This window comes from Rhamphochromis longiceps, linkage group LG7, assembly GCF_057381845.1.
Source record: "Rhamphochromis longiceps isolate RC_006_pf linkage group LG7, R_longiceps_female_GT1.1, whole genome shotgun sequence".
Taxonomy (NCBI): domain Eukaryota; kingdom Metazoa; phylum Chordata; class Actinopteri; order Cichliformes; family Cichlidae; genus Rhamphochromis; species Rhamphochromis longiceps.
Window position 1 is genome coordinate 10,457,862 of NC_140563.1, and position 21,858 is coordinate 10,479,719.

Consider the following 21,858-nt stretch of genomic DNA (forward strand, 5'->3'; position numbering starts at 1 on the left):
GGCGCGCAGAGCAGTGGCGCCCATCCTCTCTCTCAGTGCGACTCCTCCGAGGGATCAGGAGTAGACTAAGTCAAACTTCCAGCAGCTTGAGATTTGTGCGCAACCTTTCAAGGATCGAAGCCGTCAAGGTAGGTCAAATCTCACACATTCCTGACTGGTAGGCAGTGGTTGTCAGAGTGCAGTGAAAGAATTGACAGTCCGGGAGCGTTCAAGCGCGCGTCAGCCAATCCTACTGTAGGGAACAATTTGCTTTGAACTTTGCGCAGGATTTAAAAAGCCAGTTGTACTGCATAAACGTGCTTGTTGTTTCCTTTCAGTCACGTTCAGTAATTCTGGGTTGTGTCAGCGGGGGGAAAATGGTTGCTAATCTCTGCAGCAGATGCACGATAAAGATACAGAAGGTGAAACAAAGACTATCTGCAGTTGCGTATTTCACTCCGCGCGGAGAAGTTATTTGGGTTCAGACAAACCGCACTGAGGCATGTCCCTTGGCTTTAGGCTTCCCGGGTAGTCTTTGAAAAGAGGCATACAGGTGGATCCGATATCTGGATCTGGTTATTGTTTATCAATGTTACTTTCCGTTTGCATCTAAGGATCCACTTCACACCTTGCGCTAGAGGAAAGGCAAGTGGACCTGCACTGAAGGTAGAACAAGCAAAATGGGAATGTCCACATTAGTTGCTGTCTATGAGCTATACTGGCTTTAACTAGCAATGTTATATTTCTCACTAACAAGCGTAGAGGGGTAACAGAACTTAGAGGATAACTGGATAAACATATTGATTCATATAGCCAAACCCACATGCTATTACTGGCCTTTAAAAAAAAAAAAAAATCTTCTGCACTCTACTAGAAAAACAACTGCAAATTACAGTTTTATAAACAGTGAAAAATCATGGCCCGTGTCGGAATTCATGTAGAGCAGGTGCATTTTTATAAGCCCCGAGAGAGAGGTTGTAATTAGCTTTAATATATTAAGGGTCTATAATGTGCTGTCTTTTAAAAACAAACATAAAAACAAAAACAATGCATTTTAGGTGTGTGTATTTTTGTGTTTAATTCTTACTGGTGTGCATTTTGGACACACTTCAGAACAGATATCATTCCTGCCCCACACGACCCATGCTGAAACATGCATCAATGTGTTGAATAGTCAGTGAAAGACTTTTGATTATTCTTAATCAATTTTAACCAAAATTGTCATATTTTACTAGAATGATATGCAGCAGATAAGGATAAAATAATGTTTCTGTTATACTGGAGTTACTGTATTGAATTGGGAACTACTAGGTGATATATAATTTTACCAAACCATGATAAAATGTCCATCTGTGATAATCATATACTGTGTTTTTTTTTTTTTAGCTCTATTAGGAATGCGATATCAAAATGATTAGGTTACTAAATAATAAGCAATGAAAATTTTTAAATTAACTATGTTGCTCAGTTAGATAAGAGTGTATTTGCTCAATGTGAACATGTTATCATTGCTTGTGTAAAATGACAGCTACATGCTTTTTCAGAATAATATATATGAATATAAAATATTCATGTTTCTATGATTATGGTTTTTATGTATATTGTAAAAATGTAATGTTTGATTAACTAGGCTGGGATGTCCTTATTGATATAAAGCAACATCAGTGTAAATTCTTTGTGAAACTTGTTGCATAACTAAGTTTAATTTAACAATTGTACAGAGAGTTTGCACATCATTAACTCTCTGCATGTGCGTGCAAGGATGACAACTATAGGTGGGGATGTAGTGACATGTTAAGACTTTAACTTGTGTTTACATGCTTATGTGTAAATGTATTTATGTGCGTTCTTCAGTGTCAGGAGATGTTAATCTGTGGGTAAGGCAGCTGAAAATTTCTCCTGCTGAATGGATGTATTTTGTTATCAAATGTGCTTACAACCTTCTGATTGTGATTTCGATTTGTTTGTATGTACTATATATGTCGAAATGGTCATGTACATTCCACACACTACACCTAACTGAACTGGATGTACTACAGAACCTCATCAATAGCTGCTGTAGAGCAGTGCAAAGTGTGTGTATGTGCATGCTTGTGTTGTATCATAGATTCTGACTTTAGAAGAAACGCTGAGCACTACATATTATGGGATGATGTTTTCAGTGATGCGATGACAAAATGACTTTATTAGTTTATATATTTTTCTTATAAATCAGACGTATTAGCCAAAGTCCCTTTTCTAGAGCCATAAATGAGAGATTATGGTGAGAATTTATGTTGTAGTCAGTTCTTTAAGCTTTTATAGGACATTTAAAAAGTTTTATTATTCATGGGGCACAGTGGCAGTTAATAGCAGTTAAATCCAAAAGCGACTTGTGTATTAGAAATATAACAAAGTACTCATAGAAATTTTTAGAACGTCACCTTTATCATGACCTCTTTTCTGCAGCTATAGCCATATGTGCTGTGGGGAGCTCTAACATCCTGAAATGCACCAGCTCAACAGCTTGACAGGATTGTGCATGACAGCTGAGACGGAGGTGTGTTTAATCATAAGTTGGTGACTATATGTTACCAATAGTAGGATGTACATTAACTGCTGAGAAAAAAAGGAGAGAGGAAAAGGGGAATTTTGCTCCAAGAGTGTTTTTAAGACATTATCTATATTTTTGTTATATTCAATTAAAATTTTAGAAAGCAATATGGATATTCCATGTAGTGTTATTTATTTCTTTATTTATCTATGTGACTAATGTCCTAGCCAGTTAAAAATGGAACATAATTTTACTGAATATAAAAGGATGAGAACATTTAAAGAACTATCAAAACTGAGCAAAATTTAATAGACAAGGATGAAAATATACAAATATTTTTGCATGATTTAGAACTATTTGAAACAATCACATTATATAATTATCATTTGAAATTTTGCTGAGATGTGTGGCGCTCCAGTGAAGAGGATTAAGTGTGACTAACTGGAATATAAATAATTTTAAATAATTTCTTTATTTAATCGTTTGTGCGTATGTTAAAAATATCGTTTGTATGCTACATTTTTTAGAAGGATATTTTCCTGTTAAAATGTTTGATGAAGCATACGTCACTAAAACTCAAGCATAGAAAAAGCTGCCACTGACAGTCAATTACCAGCTTTTGCTCCTGCTTTACAGTAATATTCATTTAAACTGGTCAACAGTGTCTCCATACTTTTGACGCTCAGGTGTTTCTGAGGACAGCAGAGTGCTTTTTTATGCCGCTGTCCTTGGTGCTGAATTCATTTTCTTCCTGACTCGAAGTCTTTATAGGCAGTCTCATACCTACAAGGCATAAATGAAATTAACATCACACGAGATTGTATTTTCACAATTGTTATACTGATTTGAAATCATTACTTTTCCTCTTTTGTTCTGTTCTTTCTCTTTCTGGTTTCTTGTGTTCATCAACACTGAAGATGAGGGGATGAAAACATGGAATCTAATCTCAGTGTAAAGCCAAGACGAGTCTAACACAGTAAGCAGACAGGTAGGTTAAAAATGACAGTGACTTGTTTCATGCAAAAAACAAATGAACCACTTTGATGAACAAATATGGACATGAACTATGTTCTGCTTCTGCTTGTCAGTCTGCTCCATGTGTGTTATCCTGCATGGACATGTAGGTTAACAGCTGCCTCTAAGTTGCTATAAGTATGAATGGCTATTTGTCCCTATGGGATGAATTTATGACCAACCAGTGGCATCACCACGCATTAAAAGAATAAGCGAGTGTCTATTGAAGTAATTAAATGCAATAATTTGCTGCTCACCATCAGCCCGATATTTTGTTAAAGTAGGTATCATTCCATGAAGCCATATTTGCATTCAGCTTTATGTACTATACCATCATAATAAGACAGCACTATCACTTTCATGGCAGCTTCATCACAGAAACAAACAAACAAAAACACACATGGAAGTTTGTTCCAAATGAATAGATCTCTAGTTTCCCCACTTTTAAATCTGCACATTGCCAACTTGCCACATCGACGTCTGGCTTCACCTACTTGATTGTCTTGTTGTTGTTGTTTAAACATGATATTTAGGAGTTTGGCTGTACCAAGGACTGATAATTTGAATATCACTCCTACACTGACTTCCAAAAGCCAGCATGTCGAAATTTTACAAAATATTTATTTGGCATATTTTTTGTCTGTAAGACGGTTATTGACCAATAAAAGTGATGGGACATAATGCTTATAACAGTGACCTAAATTAAGGAATCCTAGAAAGCAGGAGAAGGCATCATAGAGAAAAAGTTACACTGGCATATTTGTATAAAGATTCTGGTTTTCTAGCATGTATCATTTTGGGGTTTTGTTTTTGTTTTTTTGTTAAATGGTTTCATTTTGAGGATAATTGCTGTTTTTAGTGATTCCATGTAGGGAGTAGTCATTAACACAAAAAATAGGTCCTTCATCCATTCTCGGAGGCCTCCTGAAGTTCTTTCTTTGAAGGTCTTTCCAGTTTTATCATTTTTTTCTTTATAGAAACACTGTTGCTGTGCTCAACATGATCCTTTCACTGTTATGCTCCAGTGAGGAAACAGGGAAGTGTTTGGAAATCACTCCTGCTTCCCACAGCTCACCACTCATCATTAACTACAGTCACAGCATACACTGAGCTGCGCACACACTTACCAGCATCCACGTGTATACACTGCGTGCACTGACATCCCTTTTTCACTACATGCACACATGCATACATACGCGCAGGGGATGAGGCAGTGAGCGAAAGGGCAGTGGGATGTACAGCTGTGATGGTGTGTCTCAGAGAGAGATCAGACTTGTTAATAAATTATGATCTTGAGCAGGGAAACTGTGTGTGTGAGAGAATGTGTGAAATGCATAGTGAGGGGTGGCTTCCTGGTCATGCAATAGCGGCTATCGATACAAAACAAAAGTTACATGGTGCAGATGTCGTGACATTTCCAGATGTTTTATTGCTGGATTACAACCTTTTTCATCTGATGCCAATTAAAGGTTGTTTTAACTGATAGCTGATAATACACAGCGTAATAACAAGATGAAGATCCAGAACTGGGTTAGTGTTTGGAATGGGCAATTTGAAAATGGAAAAACAGCAGTACAAGTCATTATGTATGTTAATGTTAGTGTTTTATATTCCCTTTGGTAGTGTGATAGTGGCATGCAACTGAGTTTTTTATTACTTCTGTCTGTGAATATGTGATTTAAAATGGAGGGCATTCAGCTAACGGCTTTATCCCTGTTTTAACTAAACCTGTGAGGAGCACACACAGTGTCAGTTTTCTTCTTTATCTCATGTCACTGGTCAGCAGTGTTTTATAAACTGGGATAGGTAAATGACTACTGCGTGAAATACCAAGTGGTTCTGCTTTCATTTTTTATGTCATAACCAGGCAAAACTTCCTGTCACACACAGAATTGTCCAGTACTGTAAAGCGTCTCAGGTCTTGGTCACATTACAGCCATAGTAACCTTTCCTCCCCTGTTGCATCAGGTATAGTAACTACATTGTTCATACAGTATTCACCCATATTGCTCAAGTCAAACTCTCTCTATCCGACCACTCAGCGTTTCCTTGCTCACTGCTGTGCGGGCATCTGGCACACACCTGGGAACTGCATGAGAGCTGTGAATGTCATTGTGAAGTTATCAATAAATAATAGTAGGTACAGCATAGTGCCATAAGTTGAAAATGTCCTTTGGACAATTGTGAATTTAGATTTAATTTTAAATGTATTAGATAAATGTCTTCTGCAAAGCACAACGACTGAAAACAAGTATTACAACAGTGGCAGCCACTTCATTAGGTACACCTCTTCAGCCACTCGTGAATGCAGACACAATATCCAATCAGGCAATAACATGGCAGCAATGCAAAGCATTTAGGCATGTGGGCTTAGTCAAGATGACATAGTGAAGTTCAAACCAAGCGTCAGCATGGGAAAGAAAAGTGAGTTAAGTGAGTTGAATGAGGCATGGTTGTTGGTGCCAGATCGGAGTATTTCAGAAAATGCTGATCTACTGGGATTTTCCCACATAACCATCTCTAGGTTTTACAAAGAAAAGAAAAACTATCCAGTGAGCAGCAGTTCTCGTGATGAAAACGCCTTGTTGATGCTAGAGGTCAGAGGAGAATGGCCAGACTGTGCTGAGCTGATAGGACAGCAACAGCAACTCATATAACTTCTAACTGAAACCAAGCTACACAGAAATGCCTCTCTGACCACACAACGTATCGATCCTTAAAGCAGATGAGCTACAGCAGCAGAAGACTTCACCGGATACCGCTCCTGTCAGCTAAGAACTGAGGCTTTAATTTGCATGGGCGCACCAAAATTAAATAAAAAATGTTGCCTGATATGATGAGTCTTGATCTCTGCTAGATGAAAATCTCAGAGGAATGTTTCCAGCACCAAATTAAGGCTGTTTTGCAAGCCAAAGGGGATCCAAGATCACAAGGAGCAAGGTGTACCTAAAGTGGTCTGTGTGCGTATGCTTTATGGTTGTTGCCTAAAAGTCAGCTTGTTTTATAGCTTTTATAATTTCTCACATATGACCCAATAAACTTAATGTTGCACTAAGTACTTAAAAATTCTCACTTCAGGTCTTATTTATATACATTTGTGCATATACGCTTTTAGTGGGTATGCATTTGTTTTGGGGGTTTTTTTTGGTCTTGTTTGATATTGATAGTCACTCATAGTAAAAAAGTAAAAAAAATCCTCCCTTGCTTTAAAACATAAACATTATTATAATATTCACAAGTCAGAAAGACGAAACTGAGCTTTTTAATATAGTTAAATAAAGACTTCCTGTTTAAATTCAGTCGACTGAACTTTTTGTGCTGATGTGGGAACAATGAATTTTACAATTACAGTGATGAGGATTCCAGGGCTAATGTGGGAGGGCAAATCATAAACTTAGTACATAATTTAAATTCTAATAATTAGTGAGGAATGTCAGCGGTAATTGGTTTTTGCACATAACCACCTAACCGAAATCAAGCAAAGCCAACCAACATTTGGTCCTATCTGAAAGGCTTTTGTCTCTGTCCAACTCAATTAAATGTACTCTTCTAACAGCCTCAGATAGCTTATACTGTGGTCAACACTCCATTACTCTCTACCTGTCTATTAAAGCTCTGTGCACCTCATGTATCGACCATGCTGAGGACAGAGTTGCAAGCTGTGTGAACATGAATTAAGTAGGGTACCACAAGATCTGTGCCATGGTGAGTTAGACTGATGCGTCATGATGTCTCACAGGGTCATTACATGACAGTTAAGTTGATAGATGCAATCCACTGAGGAGTAATTCTACTTCTGACAGGTCCACTGCCTTCTATAGTGATAAACTGCAGGTCTGATGGATGCTTTCACACATTTCGCCACCCTTTTCTGTTTTTAGGTTGAACAGACATTCTTTAATGTTTAAATCATGCAGTCAGACGTGCTGGAGATCACAAAACCCAGGGAATGCACACATGCAGAGACATCTGACTGAAACTTAGTGGGAAAGGATAAAATATTAATCGATTTTCAACACAATGTAGAATAATTTCTAAATTGTTTTTGTGTTATTTTTGTCAATTAAATGTAAAAGTTTCTCAGATGTTGGGTGACGTTGCTCTTTCTTTGCCATCAGCTGTCAACAACTCAAACATGTTGGAGTTACGGTGATAAAACAGAGGAAAAACAGAGACAAATGTGCATATTTTATATGTTTGAACACCTTGTTTAACATTGTAACTTGACACGAGACTCGAACGAAGCGGAGTTGAAATGAAATTAAAACTATTAATACAATTTCTGTCACTTAATGCATTTTCATGGTTAAGTTCAAACCATTTTGGAGGTCTCGCTGTACCGCAACTTACAAAAAACAGAGCGCTAAGTACTCCCACTGCAGACTTTTTGTGGTGCTCGAAGGTTAAAAGCTCTTTTAGTAGAGGATCCTTTTGGAGTACCCACTGCACATGAGAGCAGAGTCTAGCCTGTGTAGCTCTAAACGTGCTCTATACGGGTTAAACCTATTTTCATTTCAAATTTACTTTCAAGTATGTAACAGAAGGAGGATCATTCTATTATGAGAAACCAGAGTTCAGAGGGTGTGTGGTTAATATTTGCAATTCTCTAAGGTCCATTTCTATGTCATGTCTAACATGATACCACCTTTAACCTTGGACCCTAATGGAGGTCAGAAATATACCGATTGATCAATACAGGAAAGGCCGAGTTCAGTACCTGATTATTGATTTTAACTGGTAAATGGTAATAAAAGATGGCATAATAAGCAGAGCTATAAAATGCAAGTAAAAATTTTTAAGAACTTATTTATAAGACTTTTTTTTTTAAAAACCATGTAGATTTATGCGCTAATACTAAAGGGTTGGAGGGTTGTGCATCATGTCTTGCTCGTTGTTTGGTTGTTGTATTTTGTGAGATGTTTCTGTCCTATTTATGGATCATCAGTCTTTCCTGCCTAAAACGCACTTTGTAAATAATTAATGGTCACAGCCCATTGCACCCGTTACACTGTCAGAAGTCTAGGACACCAGTTCTACACTCATATGTACACGCACGCACGCATGCGCGCGCACACACACGCAGGTCATTGTTTTGTGAGTGGGAAAATAAAAAGTACACTTTTCACACAATTTGAAAAGGCTACACCGCACTCCGTCTTTAACAATTCATATACCTTGAATTCACATTCACTTAACAGTTGTAAGTACCACTGTTCTTACTTGGCCTTAAAAGATAAGAATGAGAAAGGAGAAAGAGATGGAAGGAGGCTGAAACACACAAAGCCACTGATGAATTAACTGATAAAGCTCTGACAGTGTGCACCGTCTTTAAAGGGGTCTGTTGTTCAGCACACAGCAGCAAAGCTTCTGATGCTACATCCATTCTCTTTCTCTTAAAAAGGAAAGAAAGAAAGACCACACACACACACACACACACACACACACACACACACACACACACACACACACACACACACACACACACACACACACACACACACACACATACATACAGTGTCTTCTCATACTGTGAGATTCATGTCATTGGAGCAGCTTTCAGTTCTGTCAGATCTGTAATAGTCAGATAAACAGGCACATACACACACACACACACACACAGTCAGTGGAAACACACAGGTTGTGGGGCTATCTCTCCTCTCAGCGTACCATGGTCCATCGACCCTGCATGGCTGCTCTCAGCTGGATACGTGTCATCCACAGCAGCCCTGCCTGTTAGGGAGAGAGTGAGGGCTGTGGTGGGTGTAAGGGAGGTGGAAATAAATAGGAAGAGTGGAGCACCAGCAAAGGAGGGGGGTGGAGGAAGGGATGCAGGGAAGCTGCTTTGGAGCAACCAGAGGATGTAACATGAGAAGCAAAAGAGGAGTGTGGTTTGACTTGAGCAGGGTCAGAGGTGAAATAGGGTTGTCTGTCAGATGTTACTCTGCATCATAGCTCCCAAGGAGAAGGGTCAGTAGTCTTCCTGCTCTCTCTTTTTAGTCAACAGTGCTGTTATTTTCTGCCTGTTCTTTACTCACCTCAAGTATCCCCCCCCATATCTCTCTAATAGGGCTCTTTGATGATGTTGCTATGTGCCAGCTGGTGTCTTCTCCCATCCTTTTCAATTCAGGTAAGGCAGTTAATAGCTGTGTGTGCCTATCTAATGCAAAGGTAGATGTCTGCATGTCAGTCTGTGAATTAACTGTAAAAAAGAGGTCGTGGTTTTACAGGAAGCAGACATCCTGTTTATTTTTGTTTGTTTGTTTGTTTGTTTGTTTGGGCAGATTCTCCCTTGCTTAAAGTCACAGCACATAGCAGCACATAGTGCACATAGCAACAAACCACAACAAACCAAAAAAATGTTTGCTTTAAATTTTGTGCGGGTGCATCATATTTCTCAAGAATAAACAAGTAAAATGTGTGTTGGTAGTAGTTTGGTAAGTTTGTTACCTTGGACTTAGTTTGGTGTCAAATGATACTTTTGTTTGTTTGTTTTGTTTGGTCATGCTTAAATATGGAGCAGATGGGATAGACAGCATTTTGATGTGCACTTTCATGGGCCTAATTAGGGGTTTAATCATTCAGAAACAAAAATTTAATCAACAGTCTTCGTCACATTTCGATGTGCCAATTTCATGACATTCCATCCAGGCGAAGGGCACACTGGATGTACAATGCAACTGATTGGATTTCACTTTTACTTTACAATCAATCCTCAAATGTCAAAGTATGTCTTTGGAGAAATGTTACATTCCCAAAGAATGGCACCATGCAGTACAGAAGAAAGAAAGGAAAAAAGCTGTTAACCACTAATGTGGCAAAGGGTGTGTTTTGTGATGTAGCAGTAGTGAGAGTTATTTCATTCTCTATAAAGATTAGTACCAGTTTGTTTTCCTGCCACACCAAAAAAACAAGCTGGGGTCAAAACTACTCAGCGTTTTAAATAAGTATTTTTAATACAGCCTCTGTCACTGCTCTGCATGAAAAACCCAAGGCTTATTGTCCTGTACTTTAACCTCCTTGGAAACATTTTCAGTAATGGAAAAGGGGACAAAAAGATTTTCTGTTACACAGTGTGTGTTCCACTTGCACAGTTGCTCTTGAGAAAGGAAGCTGGGTTTGGGAACTTTCCAAGAGGTTATAATGAAGCAAACATTCAATTTCAGCGGACACCATGAGATAGTGTAAAAGTGCTGGGAGATATTGTTTGACACATTTCTGGGAAGTTGACCTCAAGAGCTGCCAATTATAACAAAGCATGGTTTCAAAGGAGTGCATTGGAGGAACTCTTAGAGTTCTAGCTCCATAAATATACAATTTTAAACTCAACAACACACATCCATAAGCATGCGTTTACACCAAGACACCCTCAAAACAAACACATAGCCAGATCTGCAGCCTTCTTGCAGTGTTGTACTCAAAACTAATCTCATGACAGTGTTCTCTTTTTTTTAGACTCAATAATATAATTACTAATAATGATATTATTATTATTATTATTATTATTATTATTATTATTATTATCATCATCAACTTTAATTTTTGGAGGCTATATTTATAGGGACTCCAGCTTTTTCAGGGGAATACTGGAAATCATTCAAGGAGGATCTTTTTTTTTTCTCCACTACAGACAAACATCAAGGATGTGTGACGGTTTTGAGAATTGATATAAATCTTTCATTGACACCATCAATGTCATCCCCCATGTCCCTCCAAAATATAGAAATTACGTGGAATTAAATATCCATGTCAGGTAATCTCCTGTCAGAATTTGACAGGAACATCACAGTTATATAAATAATATATGCCCATATAAATGATATAAATTTTACAGTTCAAATTATGTATTAGTACTCCTGCCTTGCCTACAGTAAGAATTTATTATGTATCATATAACCTGATTTTGTGTGTCCTTTACGTGCTTCCTGACCACACTCATTCAGATCTCTGTTGGTTGATGCACAAGGAAGCTAAGACATAGAAATAGTCTGCTTTTAGGTCAACCCCTCAGAGAAGCAGAGGTGTGTGTTTGTGCATGTGTGTGTGCACGTGTGTGGGCGGGTGTTTGTCTGGGTGTGTGCGTTCGTCTGTATGTGTGTGATATTACAGAGCAGAGTAGTAAAGGTATGGCAGCCGCCTGAAGAAAAATTTGAGCTGCCTGCATCTAAGAGAAGCTTTCATCCTCCTACCTGCCCACTAAAGAGGGGAGACTTACTCTTTCACTTTCTCTTACACATGTGCGCGTGCACACACACGCACACATAAACACACACAGATAAAGTAGGAATCAAGAGAAGTTTTACCATGAGCTTGCTCCTTGGTCTAGATTGATTTTTCTAGTCACAACGTCAACCTCCAGCTTCTGTCTTATCTCTCCCGAGGATTGCAGGAGAGGCACAAGTGGCAGAATTCAAAAGAAGTGAGCTATGTCTTACTCAAGCCTTGTGAGTGACTTTTTAGTAGCCAAACGCAAACTCAACAACACAGAGAGAATGAGGGAGGCTAACGGGATTGCTTCTTGGGGTTGACAACATTTCTGGCTAAGATCAGACATCCTGGTGATGGGGTCAAGGTGTGTGTGCACACAAAATTCTGTTTGTTTGCTTGCATTTATTAATTTACTGATGGGTAATTTCACTGCATTTGAAGGGGAAAAACATTAGATCTTATATATCTTTTAATTATACCTTCAAAACAATTGCTGTGGACTAAATAGACATCAGCAATATAATCTGGCACTTTGACAAGTCAGCAAAGCAACAGCCTGGTGAGTGTATAAGTTGAACAAATAAACAAGTGCTCTACACTCATGGCCACTGCATTAGGTACACCTGTCCCACTGCTTGTTACCATAAATAGCTTATTAATCAGTGGCAGCAACCCAGTGCATTAAAATCATGAGGACCTCCTGAAGTTCAATCCAAGTATTAAAATGGGGAAGTAAGGTAATTTTAGTGACTTTAAACATGACATGGTCTTGGTACTTCAAAAACTAGTGATTTAGGGATTCTTCCATGCAAGCATCTCCAAGCTTTACAAAGAATTATTAGAAGAAGAGAAAATATCCATTAAGCAGCAGTTCTCAGGTTAAAAATGCCTTGTTGTACCAGAGGTCAGAGGACAATGGCCAGACTGCCCTGTTAGGTAACCAACAGCACCAGATGACCACACCGGGTGCCACTTCTGTTAGCTAACAACAGGAATATGAGGGTATAATTTGCACCTGCAAATGTAATGGTGCAGGGGATATTGTCTTGACACGCTTTGCGACCTTTACTACCCACTGAGTTTGATTTAAATGACACAGTCCACTTGATCGTTGCCAACCAATGTTCATTATGACCTTTATGACCACAGTGTTATCCTAATGGCTGTTTCCAGCAGGACAACCTCCCATGTGACAAAGCTCAGACCATCTCAGACTGGTTTCCTAAACAAGACAGTGAGATACTCAAAGGGCCTCTACGGTCACCAGATCTCAAACCAACAGAGCACCTTTGGATGCTGTAGAGCAGGCGATTCACATCACTGATGTGTGGCTGACAAATATACTGCAACTTCATAAAGCGGTCAGGTCAATATGGACCTAAAAATGTTTCCAGCACCTTGCTGAATCTATGCCAAAAAGACTTAGGACAGTTCTGAATGCAAAAGGGGGTCCAACCTGCTAGTAGCACGTACCACCTCATAAGGTGTACCTAATAAAGTGGCAGGTGAGTGTAATTTATTTAAGGCATGTAAGGTTTTTTTGACAGTCTTGTATTTCCAAATTGTGCTACCAACACATCAAGAATCCTGTAACCTGTATCCTGTTGATACCTTTATGTGTCCATGAGCAAATTATCTGTTACTTTAAACACTTTACACATTTTTAAGTGAACAAATCGGTCTTTTTGTTCAATTGAAGAATTCCAGGGAAGTCTTCTTGAGGTCGTACCTTCTGCAACACTTGCATTATGCAATCATAAACTGCCAGCTTGTTCTGGGACAATGTATGCTTTTTAAGATTCTTCACAAGGATCTAGGTTTGTTGAAATAACTTTCTAAGTATTTTTTTAGGTGTTTTAGCCATAAATCATCATAAAAAGCATACATTGATTATCCCTTCAAAGTAATTTGCATTTAGCTAGTAAGTAAGTAAGTAACCAAGTAAGCATAATTTCTTTTTACTGATGTGTAGTATTGTTTCACATGGGTCTTGGGAAGATTAAAGTGCTCTGATGCAAAATATAAATTCAAGCCCCTCTCAAATGAAGTTAAAAAAATATCTGATATAAAACACAAGCCGCTAGACCAGCCTCCTAAAAGCAGGACAAGTTTTGTCTCATTAGCCTACTCTTGCATGCATTATTGCTAACTTACACATGCTAGGTCTTAATAAATAGAGCAGCTAACATTTGCAGTGACCTTGTTCCCATGTGCCTATACTGTTAGAACCTATCAGAATGCACCAGCATTAGTCAATAAACCAGCGGACCTCAAATATACAGGCGCTTACACTAGCACAGATTTGTAATATCCCCCAAGACTGGATATTAGAAAAAAATGCAGACTTCAGACCCAGAAGCTACCTCCATCATTTAAATAAAGCCTAAATTTGCTAGCGTCATTTTGTAAACACCTTCGCTGTAATCCTTTGCTGTTCTTGCTGCCATGACAGTCTGACAGCTGAAGACTTACTAAACACGATGCCCGTAGAATGCATGCTATCCATGCAAAAAGAAGGCCGCAGTGGAGCGACTATGCTTGGATCGTACGGCGCTACACAAACCTATACCCACTCCCAGGGTATGCTTGATCATCTAAATAAAACTGGTTTGTGAATTAATCATGTTTCTTGTTCATGATGTTTAAGGATTGGCCGAAAGATTTGGCAGTAGCAAAAAACTATTCATCTTACAGATGATACTTGGAATACTGGGACGACTAAATAACATCGTTGCGAGATAGCGAAACAGTATCATTTCAATCTGTTAGAAAGTTCAAGGTCAACATTATTTTCATTCAAATTAGTCACACAATCACATTTTTATGGCCTGACTGCCTTAAGACAAAGGACACAGGCAATGGGCAAGATAGTACAAAAACATAAAATGCACTGCTGGTGGTAAGGTTTGGGTCTGTTTGTTTGGTCTAATCATTATGAAGTTAGACCAAACCATTCTTGCTACTAACTTTGTGGTTCTTTCAGGCAGCCATCCTAAGCTGTCAGTTTGCCAAACCACACTACGAATAAGCCTGTCAAGACACTCCCGATGGCACTCCATTAAAAGTACACAAGATACTCATGCCAAAATTCTTGAAACCCTCGGAATACAATCTCTGCTGTGCCTTATTGAATGCAGTTAATGTGGAGCAACAATGTGAGGGTGTCTGTGATGTGTAAACCTAGAAATCTAAAACTGTCCACAAGAGATGACCAACTGATGGAAATAAGAATATGATTTTCTTTGATCTTTCTAAATGATTTCTTTTGTTTTATTGATATTTGGGGAGAGGTTTTTCTCTTTACGCTATATGGTTAGGTCTTCCACTTGCTCTCTATAGTGCCTCTCACCACTGTTGCTTATTAGTCTCATCTCTGTGGCGTCATCTGCAAATTTTATGATTCTGTTGTTGTCATATTTGGCAACACATTTCTGTGTAAACAGACTGTACTCTAGGGGACTCAGAAAGCAGCCCTAAGGCATGCATTGTAGATGAGAATGGTTTACCTATTCTCACAGTCTAGGAACTGCTTCCCAGAAAATTGTATTGAAAGCAAATCTGTAATCAATAAACAGAAATGTAATTTATGTATTTTTGATTTCAAGGTGTACTAAAGCAGTGTGCAAGGAAATGATATAGCATCACCTGGAACAGTAGGTAAATAACATAATAAATAATGTGTGGAGGATAGCAGCAATGCAAGAAAATCTGAGTCCTAATCCTTTGAGAAGTTTTAAGATCTGTTTCTGTCACCTGTAGACCAGCCCCATTGGGTGGGCTCTGGGGTGCTTGTTGTGAGCGTTAAAATTAGTATAAAAATTGCTCAACTCATCTGGGAGAGAGGCACAGATGTTGATAGCTACACTAGGTTTTGATAGACCTGGATATTTGGTAATGTTTCTTGTTTCTTGATTTAAAATTAGTGGTAAATTCTGTCCAAATACACACACACACACACATACATTTGCACACATATCAAATGCTGTTGTTGGGTAAGAACGAGTAGCACTGGAATATGGATATTCACAAAGAATTTAAGATAGTCACTGACCATTCCACTAACTTTGAAAAAATTGTAGCCCTGGGGCCCATGCTGCTTTAATGTGGCCTTGGCATTGTCCTCACAGTCGGCTGCAAGCATTTCACTTTCTGCTTGCAGGCATGAAGCAAGAGCACTGACAGGTAGTTGGATTTCCCAAAGTAAGGCGAGGTTTTTGCCTCTGGTTATGCAGGTGAAATGCAGAAAAAGTTCTGGTAGCACAGATTTTAAGTTACAGAAGTCAGAATATCTCCTGTGTGACAATGGCTCCATACAGATCATTCAGTGCCTCTGCAGCAACATCTCACAAAGGGGATTATCTTAGAGGTAGAATAACTTGCGCCTTTTTCTTAAGCTGTTTCAGAAGTGGAAGGCCATAGTACAAGACTAGTTAAATTAAGCAGACAGTGACCTGTCAGTAAAGAACCCTGAACAGAACAGAACACACAAAGGCTCTTTGTATCCTTTGAGAACTGGTTCAGATGTGAGGTTCAGTCCCCTTTTTCCTTGAGCACTGCATGTTGGCATGAAATCAGCCATTCGTTTTGTGGAATAGCAGTGACATATGAAATGAAAACAAGTGAGTGAGAGCATCCCACAACCTCCTCCCACCCTGTTGGATTCCTCCAGCAGCATGGCTGTGTGTTGTTATTTTAAAACCAGCATGCTGATGTTTAGGAGTTCTATACCATACTAAACAAGTTACTTTTGAGTGTTTGTCATATGAACATTTGTTAAGTAGATTAAATACTAATCAAAGGTATCATAGTGCTTCCTCTGGAAAAAATAAAAAAAGAACATTACATTGTGAAATTTTATATCAATTAATCCACTAGTTCAGACTATTCATTTTCCAAAAATGTCAACCTCAAAGGGAGAAGCACTAGTTAATTTCTACTAGCACTAGGGAAATCCATCCAATAATTGTAAAGGCCTTTCAGTGTTGATAGAATTCAGTGTTCTCTATACTTCTGATATCATACATCATTTTGTACTGGTGACATGTGACAACATCTGCCATAAAGATTTAGAAACAAAAGCAATTCATCAGCAACTTAATGTGTTTTGTTGTGGTTAAAAGAAACAACACTGACTATTAACTAACTGTAAACTGTGGTAAAGGTTTTGCTGACCTACCAAGTCAGTGCCACCTGCCGTTTTTCCTATCACAATGGCTACTGTATGAGCTTTTTCACTTGATCTTGAAACATAAAATATGTTGTTTTGGACATTTGCTGGAAAAAAATTGCTTTCCCACACACCCGAGGGAGGTTGGTAAGCAAAAATTGATGATGAGTTACAAACAGTGTTTTTTATTGTGGAACGAACAGTTCCTTAATTGTCAGCTCCCTAACTCCATATATTCTGATGATCCCTAAAAAAGCTAGAGACATTGCCTAGCTGTAGGGAAGTTGATTTGCTCTATTACAGCACACTTGGCATACATTATTACATACTAAGATTTAAGATGACAAGATACCTTATCAATACCTGTTCTAAATGCAAAGGGCATAGTGATGCATTGTAATAGTACACATAATATATCTAGGTGCCGTTTCTTTACTTGTTAAAATACTGATCTCAGTACACTAACCTTAATGACTCCCAACAGATTATTTGCCTTGCAAATTCCCACAGTTCTGCACTTCAGCTTGCAATGCATGGATGCTGCTAAAGCTAAAGTATTTTTACAGGACAAAACCCCTCCAGAGCTACAGAAGCTCTTGTATATTTCTTACCTTTATACTCACATGGGTTGTACTGTCCAAACATGTAAACTGCAAAATCTGTAGAGTACCGTCTTTAACATTTAGCTGATATATTTCATATATTTTAGGCCGGCTTTGACAAAAATGGAGGTGGAGCACATTAGTGAAGAAAACAGTCAAAACACAGCTTTAATTGAGTCGTAAGCTGAGTAAGTAGCATCAGCTGTTGTTGGCCTCATTGTTGTCAGACAGCTTCTTTCATGGTAAAATGCATTCAGCCCTCACTCTGTAATTATGCAAGGGAGAGGGGGAGCAATAAATCTGATAACACACACACGCACACACATGCACACATATACTTAGGGGTATAAACTCATGGACAAGCGGAGAATTGCTGGAACAGAGATGAGATTAGAGAAGCTTTTCTGATCTGTGGCATGAGAAGACTTGGCTCGTGTATCAACCAGCCATCTAAGCTGGCTTATCCTGATACAACCAGGGGCAGACACCCCACACACACACACATACGCGCGCGCACACATGTGCACACTTACAATAAGAAAGTTTACCGGGTGATGTAAGGGAGGAGGAGGTTGGAGAAGAGTGGGGTAAAATCTCCAAACAATTCCATATCCCTGTTAGTCATGGCCTTGCTTTGCCTGTAAAGCAGAAATGACTGAGCCCTTGTTAGCAGTGTCCCCAAACTCCACTAAAATGTCTACTTTGCTGTCTTTCTACTTCATTGTACCACAAAAAGTATTTCAGCTTTTAGATTTGCCCTGTGGCATGTGGACTGACAAACTTATATCCCACTCTTCTTCCCTCCTCTCTTTTCTCCTCCTCTCTTCTCCCTTCTTCTGCAAGCAGAACTGATGCCCAGATGGTGTGCCCCTCCATGTGTGGTCCAGTTCAGTTCTCCCTGACCGTTTCATGGGCCACAAAACAACCCAAGAATCCACGGCCGCTGCCTGACTCAACCCCACTGAGCACTGTCCACTTCACTTGTAACCCCTCACCCCTAACCTTAACCCTTAGCCCTTCGCTTCCCTCTGTCTCGCTCTCTGTCACGCCTGTTCTTGCGTTCTGACAATCCTCTCTGAGCACAACATGGTGGCCCGCATTCCCTTTCTTGTTTTGGTCATGATGTGTCAAGGCGTTTTGCTCTCAGACCCACCCCAGTCACGTCGGGAGATCCGCATCGAGGGTGACCTGGTGCTCGGCGGCCTGTTTCCAGTGCATGAAAAAGGAGCTGGCATGGAGGAATGTGGCCGTGTTAATGAGGACAGAGGGATCCAGAGGCTGGAGGCCATGCTGTTTGCCATAGACAGAATCAACTCGGACAAAGCTTTGCTACCAGGGGTCTCCCTAGGGGTCCACATTCTTGATACCTGCTCCAGAGATACCTATGCACTTGAACAGGTGGGTGAAGATTGCCATTGTGCATCAATGGCAGATGATGAATCTAGACAGTGTACAAATGTAATTTTCTGCCATATGGTAGTTTTCCCACACACCTAAAATTTAGTCTCACTACCACAAAATTAGGTCGCATCATAATCATATCTTACATATGTAAGTCAAAGTCAGTTTAAAGGACATTAAAGGTAAACACATGACAGCACTGAAAGTAATCAAATCCCCACAAAAGCATATTGGTGAAATATCGGGATAATCCATGTGAATGCTGATGTAACGTTTTAGGTGCAGCACAGTTAAAATCTAATTAGTTGTTTTGTGCTCCTGGGCGACTTGAACTTTTGCTATATTTTGTCTTTAAAAAGTTGCTCATCTAAGTAATTTTTGGCCTCAGAAGTTAAATGTGCAACGTTTCCATTTTAAATCGAGTAAAACTATAGGCTCTCATTAAAAGGTAATATTCAGGTGAAGTAAATGTACCTCAAAATTCTATTTTATTCACAAAGGAAAAAGGATATTGCCTTGAATGATAACAGCAAATCCGTGATGAGAAAGATAGATTGAAGCTATTTTCGATGGGGGAAATGAGCCAGATAAAAAGAAAGGATGGCACTTTCCCCTCAAGGATTGTTATCTTCAAAAAAATCTTCTTATTGCTGAGCTCTGTGACTGATTGCATAAACCTTGAATTGTTGACATCTGGTTTCTCTAAACAGGTTGTGGATTTATAACTTGTTTCCCACAGCAGTTTAAATACAGTATAATCTGCCTTGGTCTCGTATGAGTTAATTTACAATTTGGACCCTGTACTGAAATGAATCAACCTCATGTGTGAAGCAATAGATTTTCATTGTCCTTAGAGAAGAGAGAAACTTTGCATTAAAAAATAACCTCAACGTATTCAACTTTTATTTATGTAGCACATTCATTACAGCAAAAATACTTCAAAGGCTGATTAAGAATTAATAGAAAACATAGACCATATTGTACCCTACATGATCCATTACACTTGTTCTAAAATATCTGTGTCTCTGTGTTGCCCAGGCTCTGGAGTTCGTAAGAGCCTCTCTCACCAAGGTGGACGACACAGAGTTCATCTGTCCCGATGGATCATATGCTTTGCAGGACGACAGCCCGCTTGCAATCGCAGGAGTCATAGGAGGATCTTTTAGCAGTGTCTCTATACAGGTAACAAAAGTACAGAAGTAGTTATACAAACAACAATCACTGTGATCATCTACTTTTAACTTTCTCATTAAGTTTTTGCTTATTCTCCCGTGGCCAAGGGTTAAAGTGACATTTTCCATTTCTGCTGTTTTCATATTTATGTGACTGTGTATGTATGTGTATGTCTATTTCTTAGAATCAAGCTACATCGGTGTGCTCTTGTGTGTTTTCCCAGCCCGTGTAGCTCTTGTCATAGAACTATGTAATTTGCATAGTTTAGCATAAAACCTCCTTCTCCCTTACTCCTCTGTGACTGCACAAAAGCCTCCTCCTATCAGTCCTTAAATCCCTAATCTCTGAAACTGTCTCTCTGTCTTTTCTTTCTCACCCTGCCCTGTCTTTTTCTCTCTCTTCCGTTTTATATATTGCTTTTTTTTCTCCTCTAAATCTTTGCTCTCTCACTTCTCATAACTTCCTGCTTCCCTTTTTTTCCCTCCATATTTATATGCATTCTGAGGCATCCCTCCCGGCTATTTGGGGAGATCTCAGTGTATGCTGACCTCAGCCCCCTTCTTTTCCTCCTCCTCCTTCCTGGGGCAGCCATTGTTAACACATCTGCACTGCCTCTTGTCCTTCATCAGACATAATTATGCTTTGTTTTCTTGCGGCTCGTTTTTGTTGGCCTTTGTTGCTGGGTTTTTTTTATCGTTTTGTTTTGGGGTTTTTTTTATCTAAACAGCAACCGTGTTTACAAGACCTGAACTGTGTGCTGTTTTGTGATCTAATGCCAGTGAAGCTAATCTAGCTACTCCTTCATGCCTTTGTACTTGGCCAGTCTGTCTGTGGCTTCCAAATGAAGTAATAGGGAATTATTTTATGTTTAACCATGCACAACTAAACTCCAGTGCCTTGAAGGCATTTACTTAGCGAGCATGATTCCTCCCCTCTACTCATTCATGTCTCTGTGTATATGTCTCTGTGTGTGCATGTGTGTGACTTGCATTCCGAGGAGAAAACCCACAGAACCCCTCCTCTGCACCATTTTTTCCGTCCTTTACTTTCATTTCTTTCCATATCCACATCCAGCCCATTCCTATGCATTTCTCCCTTCCCTCTCTCTCTCACAAGGGAAGAAGGCAGCTTTCGCTAACAGAGTAAACTCCCCGTGTCCCTACACACAGCCCTCTTAGGTAGCTGGTCATTGTTCAGTGGCAGGTAATGGAGCAATGCGGTTACATTTTGCAGCGTGACCTTCCGTGACATTTAAGTCTAGTGCCATCTTAAACCCATAAAACCTGCCTGCAGAACTATAAGCAGCCATCAGTGCGTGCGTGCTTGTGTATGTCAGCGCAGGTGTTGGCGTAAGTGTCGGCCTGTTCTGGCGCACATCGGTGTATGTATGTGAGCGTGTGCTCTAATCTTCTGCATTATTAGTCTAATGAGATTCTGACATGTTGTCAAAACAGCTCATCAGCTGAGCTATGAATGAAATATAGAAAAGCACAGACTGATGCGCTCTAACAGGATTAAACTGAGGCGGGAACAGAATGGCTGTGTAGTTTGTGTTTATTTGTGGGTGCCTGTGCATGTTTGATTGTGTATGTTTACATGCCTTTGTGAGCGCGAGGATGTCTTCCAGTCGTATCTCTACTGTTTGTGTGACACCTGTGATTGAAACTGCAATAAACAGAACATGACCATAGCCCAATCAATAGTAAAAGGGAATGCAATATAGACGCTACTAGAGCTCAGGCACCCGTCACTAATAAATGATTCACCATGTGCATATGTACTTG

At 39.3% G+C, this 21,858-nt stretch overlaps 1 protein-coding gene across 5 annotated transcripts in view; it reads left to right on the forward strand.

The window, feature by feature from the left end:
- The window catches only part of grm3 (glutamate receptor, metabotropic 3), a 44,141-nt gene continuing 22,283 nt past the window's right edge, over window positions 1-21,858 (forward strand). The window contains exons 1-5 of one of the 5 annotated variants that reach the window (XM_085412071.1): window positions 1-128; window positions 3,430-3,500; window positions 9,594-9,653; window positions 18,347-18,898; window positions 19,940-20,083. In XM_085412071.1, the coding sequence (XP_085268197.1) occupies window positions 18,587-18,898; window positions 19,940-20,083 (456 nt within the window). In that variant the 5' untranslated portion in view covers window positions 1-128; window positions 3,430-3,500; window positions 9,594-9,653; window positions 18,347-18,586. Of the gene's footprint in view, window positions 129-2,425; window positions 2,519-3,429; window positions 3,501-9,593; window positions 9,654-18,346; window positions 18,899-19,939; window positions 20,084-21,858 lie in introns of those variants that run through there. The other 4 variants (XM_085412075.1, XM_085412072.1, XM_085412073.1 and 1 more) reach the window with 4 other exon arrangements.